General features: G+C 51.8%; 9 protein-coding genes across 9 annotated transcripts; 6 read left to right on the plus strand and 3 right to left on the minus strand.

Annotated features, from left to right (window-relative positions):
• Positions 1 to 16: 16 nt before the first annotated feature.
• ALTATR162_LOCUS4940 (uncharacterized protein) lies at positions 17 to 1084 on the plus strand (the record flags this gene model as incomplete). The annotated part of the gene is made up of 1 exon (XM_043312556.1): positions 17 to 1084. The coding sequence occupies one exon, from the start codon at positions 17 to 19 to the stop codon at positions 1082 to 1084; it is 1068 nt and encodes a 355-aa protein (XP_043168491.1).
• A 924-nt stretch (positions 1085 to 2008) lies between these two features.
• Positions 2009 to 3107, plus strand: ALTATR162_LOCUS4941 (uncharacterized protein; the record flags this gene model as incomplete). Its single annotated transcript, XM_043312557.1, has 3 exons — positions 2009 to 2178; positions 2282 to 2394; positions 2476 to 3107. The coding sequence occupies 3 exons, from the start codon at positions 2009 to 2011 to the stop codon at positions 3105 to 3107; spliced, it is 915 nt and encodes a 304-aa protein (XP_043168492.1).
• A 646-nt stretch (positions 3108 to 3753) lies between these two features.
• ALTATR162_LOCUS4942 (uncharacterized protein) lies at positions 3754 to 5382 on the plus strand (the record flags this gene model as incomplete). Its single annotated transcript, XM_043312558.1, has 7 exons — positions 3754 to 3789; positions 4087 to 4190; positions 4277 to 4389; positions 4454 to 4510; positions 4584 to 4618; positions 4674 to 4979; positions 5191 to 5382. The coding sequence occupies 7 exons, from the start codon at positions 3754 to 3756 to the stop codon at positions 5380 to 5382; spliced, it is 843 nt and encodes a 280-aa protein (XP_043168493.1).
• Positions 5383 to 7811: 2429 nt separating this feature from the next.
• Positions 7812 to 10020, minus strand: ALTATR162_LOCUS4943 (uncharacterized protein; the record flags this gene model as incomplete). The annotated part of the gene is made up of 3 exons (XM_043312559.1): positions 7812 to 8704; positions 8753 to 9170; positions 9466 to 10020. The coding sequence occupies 3 exons, from the start codon at positions 10018 to 10020 to the stop codon at positions 7812 to 7814; spliced, it is 1866 nt and encodes a 621-aa protein (XP_043168494.1).
• Positions 10021 to 14284: 4264 nt separating this feature from the next.
• ALTATR162_LOCUS4944 (uncharacterized protein) lies at positions 14285 to 15175 on the plus strand (the record flags this gene model as incomplete). Its single annotated transcript, XM_043312560.1, has 1 exon — positions 14285 to 15175. One exon carries the CDS (start codon positions 14285 to 14287, stop codon positions 15173 to 15175), a length of 891 nt encoding a protein of 296 aa, XP_043168495.1.
• Positions 15176 to 15511: 336 nt separating this feature from the next.
• ALTATR162_LOCUS4945 (uncharacterized protein) lies at positions 15512 to 17215 on the minus strand (the record flags this gene model as incomplete). Its single annotated transcript, XM_043312561.1, has 2 exons — positions 15512 to 16080; positions 16138 to 17215. The coding sequence occupies 2 exons, from the start codon at positions 17213 to 17215 to the stop codon at positions 15512 to 15514; spliced, it is 1647 nt and encodes a 548-aa protein (XP_043168496.1).
• Positions 17216 to 17814: 599 nt separating this feature from the next.
• Positions 17815 to 19913, plus strand: ALTATR162_LOCUS4946 (uncharacterized protein; the record flags this gene model as incomplete). The annotated part of the gene is made up of 2 exons (XM_043312562.1): positions 17815 to 18417; positions 18471 to 19913. 2 exons carry the CDS (start codon positions 17815 to 17817, stop codon positions 19911 to 19913), a joined length of 2046 nt encoding a protein of 681 aa, XP_043168497.1.
• A 2340-nt stretch (positions 19914 to 22253) lies between these two features.
• Positions 22254 to 23067, plus strand: ALTATR162_LOCUS4947 (uncharacterized protein; the record flags this gene model as incomplete). Its single annotated transcript, XM_043312563.1, has 2 exons — positions 22254 to 22610; positions 22672 to 23067. 2 exons carry the CDS (start codon positions 22254 to 22256, stop codon positions 23065 to 23067), a joined length of 753 nt encoding a protein of 250 aa, XP_043168498.1.
• A 512-nt stretch (positions 23068 to 23579) lies between these two features.
• Positions 23580 to 24058, minus strand: ALTATR162_LOCUS4948 (uncharacterized protein; the record flags this gene model as incomplete). Its single annotated transcript, XM_043312564.1, has 2 exons — positions 23580 to 23951; positions 24005 to 24058. The coding sequence occupies 2 exons, from the start codon at positions 24056 to 24058 to the stop codon at positions 23580 to 23582; spliced, it is 426 nt and encodes a 141-aa protein (XP_043168499.1).
• Between the last annotated feature and the right edge of the window lie 388 nt (positions 24059 to 24446).

Consider the following 24446-nt stretch of genomic DNA (forward strand, 5'->3'; position numbering starts at 1 on the left):
CCACACTTCTTACATCATGGAGCCGTGGATGAGCTGGGCCGTGTTCCTGGCCATTGGAGGCGCCGTCTACTGGTACTACATGCATCAAGGCAATACCGCTGTTGCGCGAGGACGATCGACCACTGGCAAGCCCACTACCAACTCCCTCAAGGAGGCGGTCAATTGGGACAGCTCGGAGAAGAAGCCCAAGGCCGCACAGAAGTCTGCAAAGCCCAAGGCGCCTCGCAAGTCAGTCAAGACGGCTGTTGAAGATGCCGGCAACAAAGCTGCCGCTACGCTGTCGCAAGCCGCCCCCAAGCAGGCTGCCGATGAGGAAGTCGCACCGCCCGCCGCCTACACGAACAAGGCCCCAAGCGGCAAGGATGTCTCTGACATGCTCGGTGAGCGACCCGTCTCCCCTGCTGTCATGAGCATCAAGCCCTCGGAGAAGCCAGCCAAGTCGGTCAAGGCCCAGACACAAAAGGCAGAGGTCGCGACCGAATCCAAGAAGCAGCGCCAGAACAGGAAGAAGGTCGAAGAGGCCAAGGCGGCGCGTGAGGAAGAGGAGAAGGCGCGCAAGGCTCTTGAGGAGAAGCAGCGTCGCGTCGCTCGTGAGGCTCGTGGTGAGCCGGCCAAGAATGGTCTTGGACAGAGCAAGCCCCCTGCCTCGAACCCTTGGACCGAGGTGCCCTCTCGTGGTGCTGTTCAGCCTCCCAAGCCCGCTTCGACTGGTCAACTCCTCGACACCTTCGAGGCTCCCGTCCAGACTGCTACTAAAACCACTGCCCCTACCAGCGGCGCTGCTAAGACTTCTACCCCTCTCAACAGCCTCCCCTCTGAGGAAGAGCAGATGAGACTGGCTATGGAGGACTCGGCCTGGACCACGGTTCCCAAGGGCGGCAAGACGAAGCGCAAGACCGTGAACGAGGAACTCGCTGAAGAGCTCAATAACGTCACCGAGACGAAGCCGCAGCAGTCCGCCAAGCCAGTTCGTCCAACGGAGACCATCAAGGAGAACAAGAACCCCAGCTCTCGGTACCAGATCCTTGCCGAAGAGTTCAACCCCAAGACTGGCGACGACGCCGATGACTGGGCGGTCATGTGAAGTTCACAAACGTCGCGAAGCCAACAGCTCGTCTCAGGACCTCGGGTGCATTCACGTACCCTGGACAACGATACACCTTTCGAATCTTGGTCAACCCCATGACCTTGGCGTCAATCCAACAATTGACAATGTGCATCACGATGGTATCATATTTGGCATGACGGATGGGCACAACTCAATATGACGGTGGAATTGTCCTTGTAAGCATGGGTATGGCTGGAACATTGGATGGGTTCCTTCCTCTACTTTGCTATCCAGGTAATGGAAAAGCATCGGCGTATGGGGTTGTTGCATCTGATCTTATTGCAAAGGTATCTCTAGCATTCTCGTCTTGTACTTCAATACTACACCCAAAAATGAAATTGGTACCCAACGCTGACCAATCGTGTCGTGTTGGTGAAAGCTATAAATACAATCGTGCTCCACCTGATGGCCAAGTGCCCGTGCCAAGTGGTGAGATAGCTAGTCAGAATTGGTTCGGAAGTATTTCGTACCGACTCATATTTCTGACGCCATGAGTACGAGTGTATGTTTTGAGAAATCTGGCCTCTAAGTGGTAACTCTTAGTAGGTTGCGTGAACCGAGGGACGAGCGCGACAGCAACCCTGGGAAAACAGCACACACGGCGCGACGCAATATCTCGTGCATTCTATCTATATAACAACAGCCGTCACGCGCCAACTAAACTAGACAACTATCCCACTCCTGCAATTTATACTAGCCTGCAACAGAAGGAGTTATAGTGAGACTACAAGGTAACGCGCAATAGGTCTAGTCGCGCTGACATAATCTGACGTTTCCGAAGTTCAATCGCGTGAAGGACACCTGTTCGGAGCAGCGCAGCGAGACCCCCAATCACCTTTCTTACAACTTCGCCGCCCACCCTCTTTTTCTTCACTTCTCTACTACACAACTGCACCAGCCATGGCGCAGATACGCGGCACAGCTGGCTACCATCTGGGCAACCAAAGCCCATTCGGCAACTCGGGGCGCAACGACGAGAGCAGAAATGACCCCAGTCCGCTCGATCAATTGAGGGCGCAGACAAGCAAGCTCGAGGACATGCTGGACACTGTCGCCGACCCCATCAAGCCGTGAGTTACAATGCCGCTTGTTTTGTGCTACACCAGCAATGGGTCACACAACGCTCGGCCGCTCGAGAGAGAAACTTGGCTAACGAGTGAATGTGATTCTTAGTTACCTACCTGGCATCGGCCGCTTCCTCATCGTCGTTACTTTCCTCGAAGATGCCCTAAGAATCGTTACACAATGGACTGATCAGCTCACATACCTACACGACTACCGCCACAGTACGTCCCGCCCCCTCACCAATACCCCCTCACACAAGCGCGTGGTCAACATTTGCTAACGTGGTCTATCCATATTTTCAGTCTGGAACGGAGTCACACACCTCTTTCTCATCACCAACATCATCTTCATGATCGTCTGCTCGTTTGGTGTCATCTTCCGCAAATACTCTGAATACAGCGTCGCGGGCCTCATGGCCGTCGTCGTTTTACAAGGAATCGGTTACGGGCTTGTCTTCGACCTCAACTTCTTCCTGCGCAACCTGTCTGTCATGGGCGGTCTGCTTATGGTATTGTCTGACTCCTGGGTCCGCAAGAAGTTCGCGCCTGCTGGCCTACCCCAACTCGACGAGAAGGATAAGAAGATGTACTTCCAGCTTGCTGGTCGTGTCTTGCTCATCTTCCTCTTTGTCGGATTCGTTTTCCGTGGTGACTGGGGCTTCTGGAGAATCATTGCTAGTCTTTTGGGACTTGTGGCTTGTGTCATGGTTGTTGTTGGTTTCAAGGCCAAGTTCTCGGCCATTATGCTGGTGCTTATTCTCAGCGTCTTCAATCTCTATGTCAACAACTGGTGGACACTGCACCCGCACCACCCCCACAAGGACTTTGCCAAGTACGACTTCTTCCAAATCCTTTCCATTGTTGGCGGCCTCCTCTTGCTGGTCAACATGGGCCCCGGTCAATTTTCCGTCGACGAGAAGAAGAAGGTCTACTAGACGTGAATCTATGTTCACGCATTACGACACGTGCCCACGATGGCAGCGAAACGGTCACCTGTATATTCGTTATATAAACGTTTATGTTCTTGCGATGGCGGTTTGGAACCACTCACAGACCAGACAATTGGGAGTTGGGAAGAAGGAGAGATGGGTTCAAGTCCCCGGCCTAGGATGTGTTTCTGCCAGGCACTGGGTTAAGGCAAACGTTGTTAGAAATACGGTCCATCCGGCGTTCTAGTCATACGCGATCGGGTCATGGATCGCTTGTTTATGGGGGAATCGTTTTATTTTATCTACATATATGGCAAATGCACTTGGTCCACCTGTCCATGGACCCAAATTCACCTATCCGCGCATTTGCTTACTCGATTCCTTTTGGGAAATACGATACGAGACGGACCCACTACGTCAAAGTGGAGCGGGTATCGGGGAACTCCGTGTTCGCGCGTTTGCGAGAAATGTACACACCTGCCACGCGTGGTTTGGTGTGTAGGCGTTGCATGTGGGTTTGCGGTAGCGCACGCTAGTTATCTAATCGTACATACGTATCATGCAAGCAAGTTAACAAACAACGCTTTTTCTATACTACTACAAACACCCATTTTGAACCTCTACTCCTCAATCTTTAAACGGAACCGACAACATGGCGCCCAGCAAGATAATTATAGATACCGACCCCGTAAGTACGTACCTTTGCCCCAAAGAAAATGCGGGGTAAAGTGTCGGTGTGGAGGACTCTGGGGAGGCAAAAGGGAGGATGGTGGAGGTCTCCTGCTTGAAACAAGAAAGAGCTTCTACTTTTCCTCCGCGAACAGCCCTATGGTTTTTGCCCTTTGGTTTCCCTTCTCCAAGTTGCCTGTCCCACTTCAAAGTTTGGCATGTCCCCCGTATGGAACCATTAGAAAGAGCAGGGATAGGCGGATCAGGGAGAAAGTTGGTAGTTGAGCTAGGCTAACGAGAGTTGATGAAATGATAGGGCGTCGATGATATTCTAGCCATGCTTCTGGCCTTTTCGGCCAAGAGCGAGGAATTGGATATTTTGATGTTGAGTTTGACATTTGGCAATGTCGAGGTGAAGAAGTGAGTTGGAAATACTCGCCACTGCGAACCTCTACCTCTTTCCACGAATGGAGGGATAGATGGAGAACTGGCTAACTGGATAATAGTTGCCTAAGGAATGTGGTTACGCTATTCCACTACATCGAGAAGGAGAGGGCATGGCGGAAAGAAAATGGGAGGCCGGAGGGCTTTGAAACATTGAATGCGAGGAAACCTATTGGTAGGTTTTTTCGATACGCAGAGATGACTGCGAGAAGGTAGTAAGATACTAATATGCATAACAGTCGCTGTTGGTGCTGAAGAGCCGTTGGCGGAACACATGATGGTGGCAGACTTTTTCCGTAAGTCGACAATAACATTCTCTGAGTTGGATGAGATGGGTTAGAGAGTGGAAAGCTGATGTGATTTCCCCAGATGGCATCGATGGACTTGGAGGTATACATCATAGCGTGCGTTCTTCCTCCCACCACAACATGTCCTCGATTCCTCGCTGATCTGGAACAGCACCCCCATCTCTCGCCCGAGGAGACGTGGAAATCACTCTTCACACCTCAGCCGAAGAATCTTGCGGCGGAAGAAGCTGCAGCGCTGCAAAAGGTCAAGGAGAAGCACTCGCTCTTTACGCCGTCGCTCAAACCAGCACATGAAGTCATGCTCGACTTGTTGAGGGAGAACGAACCGGATACGATTACTATCGTGGCTGTTGGTCCGCTGACGAATCTTGCTATCGCTGCTGCGAAGGACCCAGAGACGTTTTTGAAGGTCAAGGAGGTAGTTGTTATGGGTGGTGCTATCGATGCGCCTGGAAATGTAAGTTTTATCCTCTACTCCTCACTCCCCATATCCCCTTGTCCCAACCCCAATCGGGCGATACACAGCTCTGAAAGGCTATTCATAGCGTTCACCGCCACCCCTCCACCTCATCTACTCCCCAACTACCCTCTCTATTCCCGCTCCACCATTCGGTTTGATCAAACAGCCGAATACTTCTCTTCGGTATTCGCTAAACAAACGCAACCAGATGACCCCAGGAGCCGAATTCAACACTTACGCCGACTCCGTAGCGTCTGCCCGCGTCTTCGCATTGACATCGCAGAACCCCCATCTCACCATGCCACCCGTTATTTCAAACAACAAAAAGGAGCAGTTACCGCCTTACCCGGAAAAGTTGAGCAAGAGGCAAGTTCCAAACTATATGCGTAATTGCACATGAGACAAAACAACTAACTTTATCCCTCTTCCACCTCTACAGACTAACAATCAAACTCTTCCCGCTCGACACAACAGAACTCCACGTCCTACCCAAAACCATGTACGAAGACTACGTCAACCTGAAACCCATAAAGGGGAGTCCGCTAGCTGAATGGACCGCCCTCTTCCTCAGCGCAACGTTTGCGAAAAACGCAAGCTTGAACCCGCAGCATGATCCTACGAAGCAAGGGCTGCAACTCCACGACCCGCTGACCATCTGGTACGCTTTATGCCCCACAAACCCGCTGTGGAAGTTCAAAGAGGAGGACGTTCGGGTTGAGACGAGTGGGCAGTGGACGAGAGGGTGTACGATTGTTGATCGGAGGGGGCGGCCGGTTAGTTATAATGCTCCTTCTTGTCGAGAATTGTATATGTGAGGCTGTGTTACTGACGAGAATATCGAAATGCAGGTTACAGAGGGCGAAGGCGATCTCAGTGAAGAGGTTGTGGGTGATGCGGGGGGTTGGAGGGATTCGAGGAGGGGGAATAGGGTGGCGTGGTGTACGAGGAGTCCCGGGGAGAGTAAGTTTGGGAGGGTGTTGTTGCATAGGGTGTTGGGGGATGGGGAGCAGTGGTAGAAAATACGTATGTTGGAAGAATGATATGCCGCAGCAAGGATGGTTGGTTGAACATTCGATTTATGGAGATCAAGCGTGTGGCATTCGAAAGGAAATAATGCGGCAATCGAAGTCATCGTGCCTCTTTTCCAAAAGACAACAGGAATTCAGTTGTAACGATTCAATTGATTCTGATTCGTCAACACATGACCTTCCAACCCTCCGCGCCTGCCATAACTAAGAAGGGAAAAACTAACCTCTCGTTCCACAGCATCAAGGCACGGAAATGACCCGTTGCCTAGTCAGCCTCCTCCGACCTCTGTACAACAAAGGTGACGCAAGACAACAATCGTCTCGTACGGCACTCCACGAACAAAGTGTCGATGATAGAGACTTTCCAGTGGAGGAGACGTCAGCCTGGTGGAGAAAGCAGAAATGACTGGGAAGCTGGGATGGTACACGGCATATCTGCAATGGGCGATCTTTGAACGCACTCACTGCTGTTCGCATATTATTCTCCTTTGGTATTCTCTCGCAACGAATCGAGCTTGACCAAAAAAAAACAGCTAGAGCCATTCACGCAAAGCTTAACATCTTGTGGAAATCTACTCCTGCCGTGCATATGTATAACATGCGCTTGAAATTTCCTAAGAAAAAATAATATCCAGAATCAACACTACTCTCTCCCTCTCTCTCTCGCCTTTCCATACCAACTACTGGCCAGAAACAACTACGTACACGCCACATATCATTCCTCCCAATCCATGGAAACTTCCAGTGCTTTACTTTTACACAAAACCACGCTTTCCCTTTTTTTCCGTTCGGAGAAATTTCATACATTGCTGGTAACCAAGCCTACACAGAAAGCTGAAAGACACAAAAAGCAAGCGGACCAGTCGGTATAGCCGCCGTTGTCGTGATACGATGACACAAGGGGGGTTGATGACACAAACGGCTGATGAGTTGTATGTGGAGTGTGGATGCAGGGAAAGATGCAGTAGTCTTGTGGTACAGAGGATATGTGGGGCAGGATCTTGGTGGTAACAATGGCTTATTTCCGAGCACTGATGTAGTGGCATAAGCGCTGATGGGGATGAGTTTTGCCGGGAATACTGTTCGGTGGTTGAGAGTGATGGAAAGGATGGGTGGTTCACCGCTAGTCTGGTAGTATATATGAATGGTCTTTGCTGATTGGAGATTATTGCCGAACGGCGGCTGGAGGTCTGCATCATTTTCAATAGTGCACGATTAACAGAACATGAGGCTACCATTTACTTTCTAAGAGTATGATGCAATTGATACTCCCTACACTTTCCAAAAAAAAAAGCTTTACTTCCATAGATCGCTCCTTTCGTTCAAGCCACCAGAGATAACAGTGATTAAAGCAACAACCTATATATAGGTCTGCCATATATACGAGAAGAATGAACAGGACACGATCGACGAACCGGGTATATCTTGTGAATGCCTGCCCAAAGAAAACAAAGATACATGACCACCAGCTCCGTACGCGCGGTAGATGCAAACAGAAATGAGAATAACGCAATCATAGAAACGTGGGTGTGAGAGGATTTGTGCTGGGGAATAAAGCAATCATAAACGAAAGATGATGCCAAACAATGGCAAAGGAGATGGAACAACGCCCTCGCTCCAGAAATGCAAACAATGAATGCAGACTTTCCAATCCTTTGGTATAAAAACTGGTTTTAGCCCAAAGGCAACTCAACTCAACTCAACTCAGCTCAACTCAACTCGACTCGCAAAGTCGTCTCCACACTTCGGGACAACCCATCACCAAGCATCATCGAAAACGGGCACCATCTATTATCAAACCCTATTGAGGATAGACGCTCTGCGGTTGATGACTTTGGCTCGGCATCCTACTCGCCGTCCAAGAGAACATTGCCATGTCGCAAATACGCGCAAGAACCTGCTGGGTAGCAGAACGGCTCTCATGACTGATAAACGACATGGCAACGAGAAGCTTATTCAAGTCGCTCTCTGGAGGTTGGCCGACAGGGGTTGGTAAGGCGTTGGGGAAACCACCAATGCGGCTACCGTAGTGACGAGCGATTGCAATCGAGTAGATGGCGTCGCGTACCTCGCGCATATGCAGGACGCCACGCAGGACTCCAAGAGCGCTGTCGGCGGCTCCGGGCGGTGCGGTGTCTGAGTCTGCGTATTGGACGAAGTCTCCAAGATGATGCCAGAAGTCGACTTGTGCACGAGTTTCCTCGTCAAGGCTAGCGGGATATGCGAGTTGGCGTGTAGGATTCGAGTCGAGATTTTGGTTCGTCAGAAGAGCTTCCAGAACGTCGAGGCGCGCTCGGGCCTCTCTTATTTGGAAGTCCTCACCCTCTGGTGGTGATCCGTTGGTGGCTGGTAGCATGTGCTTGCAAGTACTCAATAAATGCCATAACAGTCGAGCTTCTTGACTAAAGATGCTGGTCATATCGGCATCTTGGGTAGCCTTGTACTTGACGGTCTCGGTGAAGAAAGCGGCCTCTTCGTGCAAGTATCGGTCGCTGAAAACTCTGTTGAGCGCATTGTTGTTTGCTGAGAACCAGGTGGTTTCAAGTACGACGTCGAGCCCTTGGCAGTAGTCATTGAGGAAGATACGGGTGAACTCGTCGTCAACTTCACGTGGCACTGGCGAGGTCCGCTGAGGAACCTCGGGTGGGCTGTGGTTACATATACCAAAGATGTCCTGAATGTTCAATCGCTTGCCTGAATCTGGGTTAGGATGAAGTTGAGGATATGGAGCAGGGGACCAACCTTTCATAGGCTCTGGTGGAGGTGGGTAAGGGTTAGCGCCTGGAGGGCCTCTCATAGCAGGGTCCATGGCGTGCACACCGTTGTAATGTTGGTTTTGTTGTAGACCAGGATCAGCTTGCGCGAGTGCAGGGTCGATGGCGTGGAAGTTGGCCTGCTGATGCTCACCACTCGTGGTAGCTGCGGTAGTCGCGTACCCAGCGGAGGAGGCAGGTGCGTAGCCTTGAGGTACCGGACTCTGGCTGTATGTCGAGGATGACGGGGCGGGCGCCGGTGCGCTTGTCGCGTGGGGTGCGGGCGCTGAGTTGGGAGCAGGTTGTATTTGGGCGGGACCAGATTGCTGCTTGAAAATTGGATCGTAACCAAGACACTCTCGTTTGCTCTTCTGACAGTTTCTACACATGGGGTGGGCTTCGTCGCACTGTCGGGGTGTTGGTTAGCGCATGTGCCGGTGAGTAGTGATGTTGGTGCGCGGTGCAGGAAAATTTGCAAGAAACAAGACGGGAAGTGTGTTCGCAGCCCACGACAACGCTGATGCGAGGGCAAGTGCTGCAGCACATTGGCCAACCGTGTTGCTGCACAATCGGTCGTTTCTGGCACGCGAGAGGTTGGATTAGAGGAGTTTGGGTTCCTCGCTCGGTTAAGCAAGCGACAAGACAATAGCTCCTCTGACTTCGCGTCGCGTCTACCCGCGTTCCATTGACGTATGCACTTACTTTTATTCTTCGTTTGCGACATGTCAGACAGCCAGTCTTTGTGCGACGCTTGATTTCCTTCTTGTGGCGACCGCCAGAGAGCACTCGCTGGTCGCCTTGGGGTGGCAGCTGGTATCGCATCGCATTGAACTGCGGGCCCATGTTGCCCATCATGGGCTGGCCGGGCTGCGCATGCCCTGGGTGAGGATAGTACTGCTGCATAGCGTGCTGCGGCGGTGGGAGTGGAGAGCCCATGGGCTGGGACGGCGGCTGAGGTTGCGCCTGAGACTGCTGTCCATCCTGCAAACGTATTGGCGGCAGATTGAGCGGCGGCAACGACATTTGGGAGCCCTGGGGAGAGCTTCGATAGCCCTCATTACTCTGCTGGCCTTGAGGAGGCGGGTAGGTGTACGTGGGCTGCATCGAGGGCGACGGGTACGAGTGCGGTGAGGGATAGGCGACGGCCTGCTGCTGGCGCGACTGCATGTTAGGATCGGCCATGCTCTGGTGCGAAAAGTGCGATGGAGCGGGCGAGTAGGGCGCCTGGTTGATCTGGGTGGAAAAGTCGTGCGACATGGGCTAGCAATGGAGTATGCCACCAGGGCGCTCGACAGTTCTTGGGGTTGACTTGAAGAGCACGGCGGCGCTAGAAAGCTTGAGGCGGATGGGAGGAGGGACGGCAAGCCTGGCACGGAACTGGGATTAGCTGAGTTGGCGAAGGCGTTTTGACCCGCGGAACAGGGGCCTGGCCTCGCTCGGTGCTCGGTTCGACGCCGCCGCGCTGCAAGTAGTTGTGCGTGCACTACATGGATGAATAACTGCCTCAATAACGCGGGAAAATAGTTGAAATGACAGCTGCAAACGACAAAGGGATGGGGAGTGGGAATCGATGATTGGAATGACGACTGGAATGAGAATAGGCGTCTCTCTGACATGCAAAGAAGACGTCGCGATGCGCGATATCCCTCACTTTCCGTCTAGGAGGCAGGATGAGTGGAGTGGTGGGCTGCAGCATAGCTAGCCGCCTTTAGCAGGTAATGAGGGCGCATGTGGCAGTGCCAGGAATGAATCGACCGACTTTAACTTACAGGTTGCCTACCACAAGCGAGTCTCGCTTGAGCGGAAGGTAGCGAACAGGGTACTGACTAACAACGCGCTCGGTGAGCTGGCTGAGGGAGCGAACGTAGCGAAGATATGGCGGCAAGCAGATGCAGCGCCAGCGATCGGGAATTTCGTCGTAGAAGGCTAAAGACGCAGACCGCTCCCAGATTCAAAAAGGACTTCGACCTGAATGGCGGCGCTAGCCTGCATCGGGACAATCACGTGTTATCTGGCGCATCGCAACATGGATCCCGCCACACCTGTTCTTCCTGCAATCAGCTTCTTCCCGTCCGTCCTGCTGCACCTGTCTATTGGGTCTCTGCATCGATTGGAGCTACGCGTGCGAGCACCCCAAGTACCTTACTGAGCCAAGCAATATGCGGCGTGCAGTGTCATTCCGTCACCCGTCTATGCCTGGTGTACTGGGCCTGGGTGCTGCCGAGCCTCGGTGCGATTGGGACGCTGGGTACAATACAGAACATGCAGCCGGCCTTTGGGACGACGCAATTCCTTCTGTGCCAGTGAGACGAGCGCATCAATCCTCGCCCGTCCCGGACTGGCAAAATTTGATTAAGGCTGATTGCGCACTACCTGGGTCCCGGCGTGGCCGGCGCGGGATCTCTTCTCGAACACCTCTCATAGTCGCTACCCTCTGTCGCTTCCCTCTGTCGCTTAGCTATCGGTGGCTTGCTCATGCATCGTCACGGCGAACGATTCTATGGCAGCTTGCATCTTTCGATGCCCTTGGCTCGCCCTTCCCTTTGCATCACGCAATGGCCCCTCAGTGCCCTCATCATGACCTTTCGCTTCAGTCTGGGGTGACGTATAGTCCCGTTGTGACAACGCTGCGCTGTCCAACGCGCTGAACGATCAAGCACAAGAGCTTTCGATCTCCACACTGCGTCTACGGGCCGGCTTCCCTTCCCAGCGGCGCGCGTCGTCCTATCTAAAGCGCGTGCTGACAGTAACTTCCGCTTGTCCAATGTCAATTTCCCTGGCTATTTACCCGTACGCAACGGGCATATTTCAAGGGCGGCTTCGATTGCCAGCCACAACGCCGTGTCTGGAGCTAGACTCAGCCTGAGCACCCACAACGAACATCTGGTGCTACCCAGGTCTCAAGGGCTATCAGCGGATAATAAACGCATGTCAAGTTAACCCATTGCCCGGTACAGCTGAATGTGACCAACCTGTAGGGGGTGCATCATTGGCAAGACTTGTCCTTCCGCCTAGGTAGCACTAGGAGGCCGTCAACACGTGTCGAAATATCTGCTGGACACCTCACCATCGCCGCCAAACAACGTCCACACTAAACAATTTGGTTGGACTTTGCAAAGCGCATTGCAACTCCCTTGTCCAATGTTACACGACCAAAAAGACCCTGGCCTTAGGGCTGACAAGCTGCATCTAAAGGGCCGCTATAAGTATGTATGCGTAGGCAAGTCTACCATTCTGTGCGACGTGAAGAATGCGACATCGGAGAAGCCTGTTTTAAAAATCTTCCAACGATCATGTATTCGCGGAAAAGGCTTTCGCGAGTGCCCGCTGAAAATATAATAAGATCTCGTTTATCGCGAGAGCAAAGGAAAGCCAGGTCAGGGATAACCCCAGCAAGACGAAAGCATCGAACGCTTCTCGAACAAAGTTGTGCGCCAACCGAGCGAGCTTTGCGCATCATCCTTCCGCCCCGCTCTCGGTTACAGAACGCCTGAAGCGACATTTCTATTGTCATCATAGCTGCACTATTTGACGCATGATGATGGGCTTCTTTTCTTTGTTTGGTATGAATTGCGCAATGGCCTTTCGAATCGGTATACCAGATGTGGCAACAACGGCTGGATCGTGCGGAGGCTATTCAACGGAATGAGATGAAGACCCTGGATAAGTTCATGCTGTTAGGTTCACACTACGGCTGTCGCGAACGGACTCGGTTGCTACCCTCAAGTGTCCCAGAACTATGAGTAGGGATGATCAACAGCACAGACGTCGGTCCAAGCAACACCAATTTGGAACTGCGTCGATTGCTGCTGTCGTCAATGTCTTTCTACAATCATTCATCAATGACTCGATTGGAGAAATGCGTGGACACCAAGCCTCAATTTATACTTGACAACATCTGGAAGAACACATTGCTCTTACTAGCTGCCATGTTGACTCTAAACTTGCCTTGTATACTCCGGGATTATATCAAACCTTGAAAGATTTCGCGGCTCACGATTATGTAGGCGGCATCCTACTCATGTGGTACACTGTCATCTTGTAGCCTGGCCAGCATCATAAGTGAACAAAATGAAAGCCGTGACATCTCTGAATGCATGCATATCCGCTACCGTGTCTCTTCTGGTCCAAGTCGGCCTCGTTGTAGATGCTATTTATACGTTTTGCCAACTCGGATTTATTGATTCGCTCACTGCTGGTAGTACTTTGGTTGTGGCGAGTTCCAAACTCAGGCTGCCATTTCGCTACCATGGGACGCGCACCAGCAAAGAGTATGAGCAAAGCGGCGCACCCTTCTCTCCTCACTCTATACCCTTAGTTGGTATCTATACACTCGTTCTGCTTACGCTTTCCTCCACCAGAACCTCATCTCAACTCTCTCAGACCAACATCTGCGCTATCTTCCTATCAAGATGAACACAACACTAGAACAATGCAGCGAGGCCACGGTAGCGTTGCTTTCTGGTATGATTACAACAGCTTTACAAAAGGAATGGAAGATACCAGATCATCTCCCGGCACAGCCCGCTTCTTTGCTGCTCGATGCATCTCTAGTAAAGCCCACGGCAGCGAACGACACCCGTATCAGCCAACAAGATATTACTCGCACCAGCGAACAAGCTTTTTGCATAGACGATAGCGTGCTCGACCTTGGTCCCGATCACGAATCTGACACCAGCTCTGACGACGACGAGCCGATCAGGAACCCGCGGCAGCTCAAGTCAGAAATTCGCAGAGTCAAGGCGATACTTCGACGGGCGAATCGTCGAGCCGCTCGCCGCGCGACGCGAATCACCAGACATCTGAGTCCAACCTAGGCTTCCACAATGTTTGCCAGCTTGAGGGTCTTGGAACGCCCTCTCGTGGTACACCAGCAGAGTACGGATGTCTCGGACGAAGGCAGTATTGAGGAAGCGTCGCTAGAGAATGAAGACAACATTGTGATCGCTGATGAGACTGTCCCGAAAAGTGAGGCAGAGTCGTTATATCAAGAAGACCTCAGCTCTCCACTCAGCTTTCCACCCAGCTCTCGAACCAGCTCTACACGCACCTCTCCACTCAACTCTTCACTTAGCGGTGAAACCGTCCTGGAAGATAAACTATACCACTGCAAACCCTGTAACGAGGATTATATTCAATTCAGCAGCCTATTGAGAGACAAGCGGAATAGCCCATACCATGAACAGAAAGTTGCAGAAAACGAGCGTGTTAAAGGCTCCATTGAAAAAGAGGTGGAAGAGGTAAGACAGCCACCCAAGAAGACGACAAAGCACTACTGCAAGGACTGCGACTACGGAACACAGTTTTCCTCCTATTGGACGCGTCATTTGAAATGTGAAAAGCATATGAATAACGTTTCGGGAAACACGAAACGACAGAGGGGAGTAATAAAGGAGGTAGAAACACTATCCAAAAAAGGATGCCGCAACGCTATTGTGACGACTGCGACCAACTATGCTCGGGCGAAAACTGGAACCGTCACTTGAGATCTCATCGGCATATGCATAATGTTACAAGGAACATGCAACACAGGGGACATTCAGAAGACATGGAAATGTCGGAAGAGCTCACAGAGATGAACGAAATGGACAAGGCACATAGCGAGAAGAAGCCTGGGCACTTTTGCAAAGACTGCAGCAAATTCTACCTGACGCAAAATTGGAAGTGTCATTTGGGAGGGCGATTGCATCGAATCAACGTGGCAAAAACTAGGCAGCGCAACAAACTTACTTGTCCACAAAGCCTCGTCGCGGAGACGGAAGTGGCACAACTGGAAAACCTATCTGAGGAGCTGTCTGAGCGCTACTGCAAGGACTGCGATATATATCCTGGTGTGCGTTGGGCGCACCATTTGGCTTCTCCAAGCCATGTATTCAACGCTATGCGTTTGTCACAGAGAAAGGAGAGTATCGCCGACGATGAGAGAATCACAGTTGACAGGACCATCACAGACGACGAATCCATGACCGGCATGGAAGAGGTGGTAAAAGAATCATCAGCGGAGCACACACACTATTGCGAGGACTGCGACGGTACATACGCTGGCGTTGAGTGGGAGCGTCACCTGATTTCCGAAGAACATGTGGACAACGTTGAGAGAAGCATGCAGTGGGATGAGGACATGCTATGCGACGGAGATACCACAGTCTCGTCTCCCGCTATACAGGCTCCACCACCAATAACACCGGAATGCTACGTCGACGAAGCCAAGTCGACTCCTTCTCCTGCAGACGCTTCAGGAAGACAAGAATGGTACTGCGATGTTTGCGACGTTAATCTCATCGTTGAAGGTACCTGGACGATCGGAGAGCATATGGCTAGGCATGAACAGGAGATGTACAAGAGGTTCGAGGTGAGGAAGGAGCCTTGGAGACGGCAATTGGAGGAGGCTGCGGCGCAGGTGGGCGGCTAGTAGGATAGGGTGGGATAGAGAACAATACTTCATACAGCAAGTGTTGTAGATTGGACGGTAGTAGAGATAGATGAGTCCCCTTTTCCTCGACCATGAAACCCATGTATGTGTTGAGAAGTGAAAATGTTTTTGGCACATACGAGGCAGTGTGAAACAAAGCTGCCAAGTTCAACCATATCCAGAGTACACTATGTAAAGGCCACCGCATATCCCCAATAATGGTATCGCACCGCAAAACGCCGCCTAATGCATACAGCATTGCAATGCCACCAAAAAAAAAGACGCCATAGATGCAAACAACATACCACATTAACCCCCTAGAATCGCAAGAGCCGATTAAGAATCAGTCTTTGGCTTCTTATTCGGCAACGCAGGCACCTTGAAACCCCCAGCATCCACCTTCGAGCTACCGTTAAGCTGTGTGAAACTGCCGCCCTTGAACCACCTATCCTCATCCGCCTTCCTCTTCCTATTCGCCTCCTCCCGAGCCTTTGGATCAATAAGCTCTAGGCCCTGAACAGGCGTGAACGCAATGGAATTTGTGCCAGCGCCACCAAGTCCCACACCACCAGTCCGTAGACCTTGTGCGCGGAGACTGGTTGCCGTGCCACCTGCGCCGAAGCCTTTGAGCGAGGATGCTGCGCCCAGTGTGGTGTCGCCACCCCAACCTGGGTTCTTCTTGCTGAGTTTGGCTCGCGTCTTGGGGTCGATTTGTTGGGCGCGGAGGCGACCTGTATCGGTTGCTCCGATCATGCCCATACCCTTTACGGAGTCACCGTATCCGACCTCCTTCTCTTCTTTGCCGAAAGTCATCCGGTTTTGCGCTTTGCGGATTTCGGTCATAGCGGTTGCTTCCTTGGCTTTTCGGGCTCTTCTTCCACCGCGCTTGCGAGATGGTTTCTCATCTGCGGCAAAACGTTATTATTGAAGCTTAAAAGAAAAAGTGGAAATGAAGAACTTACCAGGTACGGGGAGAGCCCTTCCTCCAGCCTTTTGGTTGGCCGGCATCTCAACCAGCTTATCCAAACGACGTTCACATTCTTTCCTCAGATCCATACCTATGTCGGCGGTGTGGGAGTTGGAATGGGCGTCCACACGAGCGGCTAGGATGACCTTGGCAGACACGATACGTAGAGCCTGCTTCCTGAGATCCGGCCTCTGGTTCTGAATAATGTCGCTATGGTAGAGGTAGCCCTCATGCCTCAGACCCATGTTCGAAAGACCGACAGTAGCTCCCGAGACTTTAGTTGACCCTAGGGGGGCGATGTTGCAAGCAGGAGTCTTGGCTAGGTTTGCGATACCGCCAGAGTATGAGATGAGATGGGCGGCGGTCAAACTACCGATCAATGCAGTCAGGTTGGGCGCAAACAGTTCGGTTCGGGACTCGACGAAACCCAGAATCTTGGACTTTGCGGCGTGCAGCTCAAGGAGCAGGTGACAGGCGCTCGAGACCAGGTCGAGCTCAGCTTCGTTGAGGAGTCTGCCTTCGACGCGTGTGGCTTCAATTTCAACGATCATGACCTGGGCGGGCTCCATTCCCTCGATTTGCCGAAGCTTGGGGCTGATGTCTTTGATATTTGACAGAGGCCCACCACCAATGACCAAACATGCTTTAGCGTAGACGACGGGATTCTTGATTAGATCTTCCAAATGGGGGAAGAATGCTGAGTAGTGGTCGCGGATGAACTTGTGGACAGTAGCGGTCTCGCCATCGATCTGCGTGGAGAATTCGTTTGCTTCGGTGAGGAGTTGGTATTCTGGAGACTCCTCGAAAGACTCGCCCTCGACTATGTCCATCTGGTCCTTGGTCTCTTCGATGCGCTTGAGGACGGGGTCTAGGTTCGTCTTGAGCTGCTGAGCGGATCGGATGTCGGCAGGGCCCTTGTCTTCCTTGTCCTTCTTCTCCCGATATTGCGCCTCCTCATCTACCATGTCCTCGTCATCGCCCGAGCCCTCAGCAAAGTCATTCTCCAGGTCCTGAACGTCCTCGTCACCACTGTCTGCGAAATCCGCCAGGAGTTCTTGCTCGAGAGTCGCCATGATTTAGTGTATTCTAGAGGGATTCCAGATGGGTACGGCGGAGAAGTGGTCGCTGTGCGGCGATGTGTTCTGGAGGAATGCGCTGTTTGTAGTCGCGACGGCGGCCAGAGGTTTACCCTCCTAGTAGATTTCGGTTGAGTCTTGGGTTCGTTATGGCGCAGTATTCTACGTACCTGTTGCCTGGGTTGGCCGCCGGTCGAGTTGGAAATGCGCTTGTCGAGTGTCGTGGGGAAAGAGAAGTTGCGACGGCAGTGACGTGAAAGTGCTAATTGCTTGGCGCGCAGCGGATAAAAGTTGCGCTAAGGCAGTCGCGTTCTCACGTTACAGAATAATCTTGTCGCATTCCAGAACCACTTCATATATACGATAATTGCTGTCGCCTAGCTATCGTATCGTGATTGGCCTGCGCAAGTATCCTCCATCACGTGTCTAGCAGTTTCTGCGAGACGGACTATACCTCGAAGCTCTCTTAGTACTATAAAGCCGAGGCGCGACGGCCTTGACATCCACGACTGACGTGCGCCTCGTCCTCCCTCGTCATCGCGCAAACACCTCCACGTCCCATATTACGCCCTCGATTACCATACCACAATTCGAACATGGAGGCATCACGAGGACCCCCGCGGGTCAAGAACAAGGCCGCGGCGGCTGTCCAGATATCTGCTGAACAGCTGTTAAGAGAGGCCGTCGACCGTCAAGATGAGAAGCTCAAGGCGCCCACCCAGCGATTCGCTGACATCGAAGAGCTGCACGAGTTCCAGGGACGCAAGAGAAAGGAGTTTGAGGACTATGTGCGGCGTAATCGGATCAACATGAACAACTGGATGCGCTATGCCTCGTGGGAACTGGAGCAGAAGGAGTTCAGGCGCGCCCGATCAATCTTTGAGCGAGCTCTCGATGTCGACTCAACCTCAGTTCCCCTGTGGCTGAGATACATTGAGAGCGAGATGAAGCATCGCAACGTCCAGCATGCCCGTAACCTCCTCGATCGCGCTGTTACCATCCTCCCGCGAGTGGATAAGCTATGGTACAAGTATGTCTATATGGAGGAGACACTTGGTAACATTGATGGCGCCCGATCAGTCTTCGAACGATGGATGCAGTGGGAGCCTGAGGAGGCGGCATGGAGCTCGTACATCAAGCTGGAGAAGAGACACGGCGAATTCGAGAGATGTCGAGCTATCTTCGAACGATTCACGGTGGTAAGTAATGTCCCTGTACGAACTGCATGCGAAACAGGTACTGACTGATTCAGGTACATCCCGAGCCTAAGAATTGGATCAAATGGGCGAAATTCGAGGAAGAGAATGGCACCAGCGACCTCGTACGCGACGTCTACGGCACTGCCGTCACCACACTGGGAGATGAGTTCATGGACGAGAAGCTCTTCATGGCATACGCAAAATTCGAGGCAAGACTGAAAGAGCTGGAACGAGCCCGAGCCATCTACAAATTCGCCCTGGATCGTATGCCGCGATCCAAGTCAGTCAACCTACACAAAGCCTTCACAACCTTCGAGAAGCAATACGGAGACCGGGACGGTATCGAGGATGTCATCTTGTCTAAACGACGGGTACACTACGAGGAACAGATCAAGGAAAACCCCAAGAACTACGATAGTTGGATCGATTTCGCCCGACTAGAAGAGACGTCTGGCAACCCCGACCGAGTCAGAGACATATATGAGCGAGCGATTGCCCAGATCCCACCCACACAGGAGAAGCGCCACTGGAGACGGTACATCTACCTGTGGCTTTTCTACGCAGTTTGGGAGGAGACAGTTTCGCACGACATTGAGCGTACCCGCCAGATATACCAAGAATGCATACGCCTGCTACCACACAAACGCTTCACATTCGGCAAAGTATGGTTGGCTTTTGCTCACTTCCTGGTGCGACAAGGTGAGCTCACTGCTGCACGTAAGCTGCTAGGTCAGAGTCTAGGCATGTGTCCAAAGGACAAGTTGTTCAAGGGATACATTGAGCTAGAGATGAAGCTCTTTGAGTTCAACCGCTGTCGACAGCTGTACACCAAGTACATCGAGTGGAATGGCTCAAACTGCCACACCTGGATCAACTTCGCCAACCTAGAGCGCGGTCTCGATGACCTCGACCGCGCACGAGCCATCTTCGAATTGGCTGTCGACGAACCGCAGATGGACATGCCGGAAGTTCTCTGGAAAGCATACATCGACTTCGAAGAGGGCGAAGGCGGGTACGACCGCACACGCGCACTATACGAACGTCTCCTCCAAAAAACAGACCACGTCAAAGTTTGGCTCTCCTACGCGCAATTCGAACTCGGCGTGCCCGACGAATCCACCCCAGAAGACGACGACACAATCAGCGAGATTGCCAAATCCCGCGCCCGCGAAATCTTCACACGCGCGCATACCCGACTCAAGGAACGCGACCTCAAAGAAGACCGTGTGGCGCTCCTCTCTGCATGGAAGACTTTCGAAGACGTGCATGGAAGCGCAGATGATAAGAGCAAGATTGAGGGACAGATGCCAAGGAAAGTCAAGAAGAGGAGGAAGTTGGACGACGACAGCTTCGAGGAGTACGTCGATTATGTCTTCCCAGCCGACGACGAGAGTGCGGCGAAACTTGCGAAACTTATGGCGAATGCGCAAAGGTGGAAGATGGCGCAGGCGGCGCAAGCTGCGGGGGGAGAGAACGGGGATGGGAATGGGGAGTGAGAATCGCTGTGGCATTGATTCGGGGTATATATGTAGGATAAGAGGAAGTCGTATCGTTGACATAGTGGCAGTCGGCTTCAGATCGTGTCAAGCATATCTATCTAGGTTAACATTGGTGATTCCTTCTAGGTTCAATGCAACCGTGCGTTTGCTCAATTGCCTGCGAACCATTCCTCCAACACTCCCCCGCGCAGCTGAATTCGTATAGCAGAACAATATCATGGGGTGCCTTGAAGGCATTTGTACTATCTGCCTTCCAGCACGGGACCACGAGTCAGATACGGCACCAACCTCTCTTTGTCTTTAGAAGCAGATGGAGTACTCAGACAAAGATATTCGATCATGCACGGGTGCGAGGAAACTTCAGCTGTGCCTACACAGGCAAGTGCATGCGAGCGAGAGTCCTCTGAACATCTGAATGTCCCCCCTAAAGCGGTGCAACCGTCAATTGAGTGAGCCTATATGACAAAATTCTTACCCCGTTCCTTAGTCTTACACCACTTCGCTGTGCGGAAAAGCTTGTTTCTTGACTACGAAAACAAGCTTCTTCGTAATGCAACAAGGCCAGCGATCGAAAGGCTGGCAACCATGTTGGCCCTCCCAGAATGTCGCCCTTCTCAGACCGAGATCGCTTTGCAAAAAGTAAAACTTGGCTAGGATTTTTATGTGGGGATGAGATAGTTACAGTCATTGTCTTTGAGTTGCCGAAACTACGCACTGGCTACAAGGAATGTCCTCATGCGCAGCAGTGGTGGCTAAGCCAAGACGCCTGGGTTACGCGTCCGAACGTGTACAGATACTCTCTCGTCATGCAGAGTGAATTGTGCTGCTGTGAATATGGGCAGGACTCAATCACGTCGAGATTACATAATGATAGACCATAACAGATGGCAGGCGCGCATGCTAGGCTTCCAACCTGCCATCAAAACGTCGCATTTCAGGTTAGAGTATCATCTCGTTAGTACTCGAAAAGGCTTGTCACCCATGTCAGTCGGCATGAGCTTTGCCAAATCTAAACAAGCTTTTGTCGAAAGCTTGCGTCTACAGAAATAGCACGAGCTGATACATCTGGAGAGTATCGTAACGGCAAGATGTCACTGGCTTCTCATCATTGGCTGCCTACAGCGCCCCCGGAGAGTAGTCCGACAGATGGGTGCTGTACCCGTCGATGCGAACATCCCAGAAAGGACGCTCTTGGATAGTCGTAAAGGAACAATGAACTTACAACGTGTAATGAACTGAAGTTTCTGTGAATTAAGAGTTGCTAAAGTTTCAATGTGTACCTAGATGTGTACCTAGGTATACCCAACGAGGAGGATGTCAGGCACCTAAGTGGCAGCTATAGCTCGCGTTGGCTCCGCTTTTGCCCGCTACACTACTACTCAGCGCTCTCTTGCGGCGAGAACTTTATGTTCAGCCTCGATGTCTGGCACTAGTGTTCAATACTATACGCGTCACCTCGACGGGCCACTACGTCTGGAACAACATTTCACCAATCAACATAGAGGCAACTCCGATATACCAAGCATGATCATACTGGTTGTGATTGGCCAAGTCCTTTGCTGCCCTTGCGTGACCCGAGTGTATAGTAAGTGAGCAGAGATATATCAACTCTAGTCTAGCCCTTAGTTACGATCACAACACTCCAAAGCATTTCTTATCGTTTACAAAGAAACAACTGTGATGACGCTTTCAAGAATTGTCTTTCTGTTCTCTTTCATCTCGGGTGAGTAAGACACTTCAAATTCTGTCATGTTTGGGCGCAAGAGACAGTACTAACATTTTCATGATATGCAGTCTTTTGCTACACAGATGCGGCTGTGAATTCGATTCGAGCAGAGGACGCTGCACATGCAACTTTCATATATTCCACAGGCCATGGCAACCTCACGTTTGCATTGAGCGCTGCAAAAACGACTGGCGACGTTTACTTGCATTTTTCTGCACCAGCGGCATACCAGTGGGTCGGTGTTGGAACAGGAAGTGAAATGGATGGTAGCGTTATGTGGATTGTTTACCAAAGCTCGGATAAGAACGGTTAGTGCCTCTAATCTCTCATTTTCATCATTCGCGATGCTTAGCAGATATCAGGCGTGACACTCTCACCGAGGCTTTCAGACGGCCACGTTGAGCCAAGTTTCAGCGAAAGCATCGACTGCGCGTTGGTTGAGGGAACAGGCTATCACAACAAGGTTGATGACACTTCCAACACCCGCTACTACTCAGCCAACATTCACTGCAAGAATGTGACTGCGCTCGGAAGTGGCGATGGGAAACTCGACTTTACCAACACCAAACAACCCTTTCCTATACGCATGGGGTCCAACCGACGGCGCGATCATGAGTACGTCAAAGTCTGCAGGTATCAAGCGCCATGATGCTTACGGAAACTTCTGGATGGATATGACCAAGGCTACGTCTACTGAGACAGACACGGCTACTATCCCGAGCGGCGTGGCCTTATCGACTACGTATAACGCGGGTGCAGACGGAGCGGCAGAGAGTGACGGCGACAAAGTTGGCCCAGCCCATGCAGCCATCATGCTCGCGACATTCGCCATCATCTTCCCACTTGGAGCTGTCCTACTCCGCTTCCTCGAAAGCGTCAAGATACATGGCATTGTTCAGAGCGCAGGCGTACTTGCTGCTCTGGGTGGAGTGGGACTGGGGATTTATCTGAGTAAGATGTACCATCATGTAAGCTTCCTCTCTATCCACGTGAGACTAGACGGTTTAGACTAATACGAGAAACTCTTAGTCAAAAGACGTGACATCCGGCCACCAAGTCTTCGGCCTGGTCCTGTTCGTCTTACTCTTCCTCCAATGGGGTATTGGGTTCTACCATCATCTCCGGTTCCGCAAACACAAACGGCCTACAATATATGGGAAGATTCATCTGTTCGCTGGTCCGGCTATCGTCTTGGGTGGCATCATCAATGGATTCACTGGGTTCAATTTTAGTGGCGACCCGAAGAACAACGTCTATTATGGCATTGCTGTGGGCATTATCCTAGCTGTCGTTCTAGTACTATTGGTGTGGAAGAGATGGTCAACGCGAAGGCAAAACAAGATGGGGAGCATACTGGAGTCAGAGGAGTCTCAGGAAGACTCATACGGGCTGAACTTGATCCGGGGATCGCATAATACGATTTAAGAAGAAGAATTCGCCTCGGTTGAGGCCCGAATCTCTTTCCAGGTGGAACGAATAGCAAGAGTGTAATATCATCGTTGGCAAAGTAACAAGCGAGTGTCACCTTGTTACACTGAGCATATCCTTCCATCGCTAATATACTTACCCATCGCTACCCAGGTTGTTCAGGAGGTGGAGGTTGAGGTTGTTGACGATTCCTCGACTTCCCGGAGAGCTTCCTCTAATCAATCCTCCTCCTCCCACAGCATTGCCACCAACAGCTCATCCCAAGAGTAGAAGGGAGGGCAGCGGAGGAAACAACATATAGAAAGTGAAAGCAATTCCTATACAATCCCCGGCATACTATCTATATCACCAAGTACACCCTCGTAATATCACGCACCCAACCTCTTTCGAGGAGCTGGTCCGCCCTTTTGCGGGCCCTGCCCAGGAACAGACGCCCCATAGACTCCCTCATTGCCCTGTGCGGCGGCGATGCTCTGAATCTCGGCGAATCCGATGGAACCAATACCGAGCTAGATGAGCGTCCTCTGGACTTCTGAAAATGTGACACGAACCGTGCGGACGCTGCCATTCGGGTCGCGAGCCGTTAGCAGCGCGGTACTGTCACGGGCGGAGCGCTCGTCCAGGACAGCGAAGAAGCTGGCGTTATGAAAAACAGGGTGTTGAGCGGCGTCTTCAACAGACTGACCAAGGAATGGCGAGGTGAAGGGCTGTAATGGTGGTTGCGATGCGCTGGAAGAGAGAGCGTCGCTACCTTTGTCGCTGGTGATGGTGATGGTAAGGATCACGAGGCTCGGAGGGGTGTCTGGGACCAGCTGCTCGCTGCCAGTGTAGGTATCATTCAGGAATGTTTCCACAGCCTTTCCTTTATTTTGCATCAACGACTTTGCCCTTGTTTTGGAAGGAAGTTGAGTCGATCGAAAAGGACGCTACTTACGGGGGTGGGGATATCTGCAGTGCAGATAACGGGGAACAGCTCTGATTCAGGCATGTTGGACAATGGAGTGAATAGTGTCTGGCACGTGCCTGTCTTCGCAGCTATATATATCGCAAGTAGTAGCGAAGCTGACTACAGCTGATGTGGTTGGTTTAGGTCTTTAGCCCCCACGAAAGCACCAGCTGAACCTTACGAAGTAGTGCGCCTCCTGGTTTTGACGATAGTGCCTGCTTAGCTGCATAACATCTCCAATATGGCTGATTTCGCTACTGAAATATTTGTGTAGGTGCCACCATCGGAAAAACCATGAGGGTTTGAGCGCGATGATGGCGCAAATGCGATACATTGCGAATGATTGCAGTGTGTTGATGACGTATGTAGGTGAGCTAGCCCTAATGCATGACTTGCCTCGGCATCTTCCCCAGATTCTGCAACCTCCGCA

The sequence above is a fragment of the Alternaria atra genome (genome assembly GCF_907166805.1).
Source record: "Alternaria atra isolate CS162 genome assembly, contig: 23, whole genome shotgun sequence".
Taxonomy (NCBI): domain Eukaryota; kingdom Fungi; phylum Ascomycota; class Dothideomycetes; order Pleosporales; family Pleosporaceae; genus Alternaria; species Alternaria atra.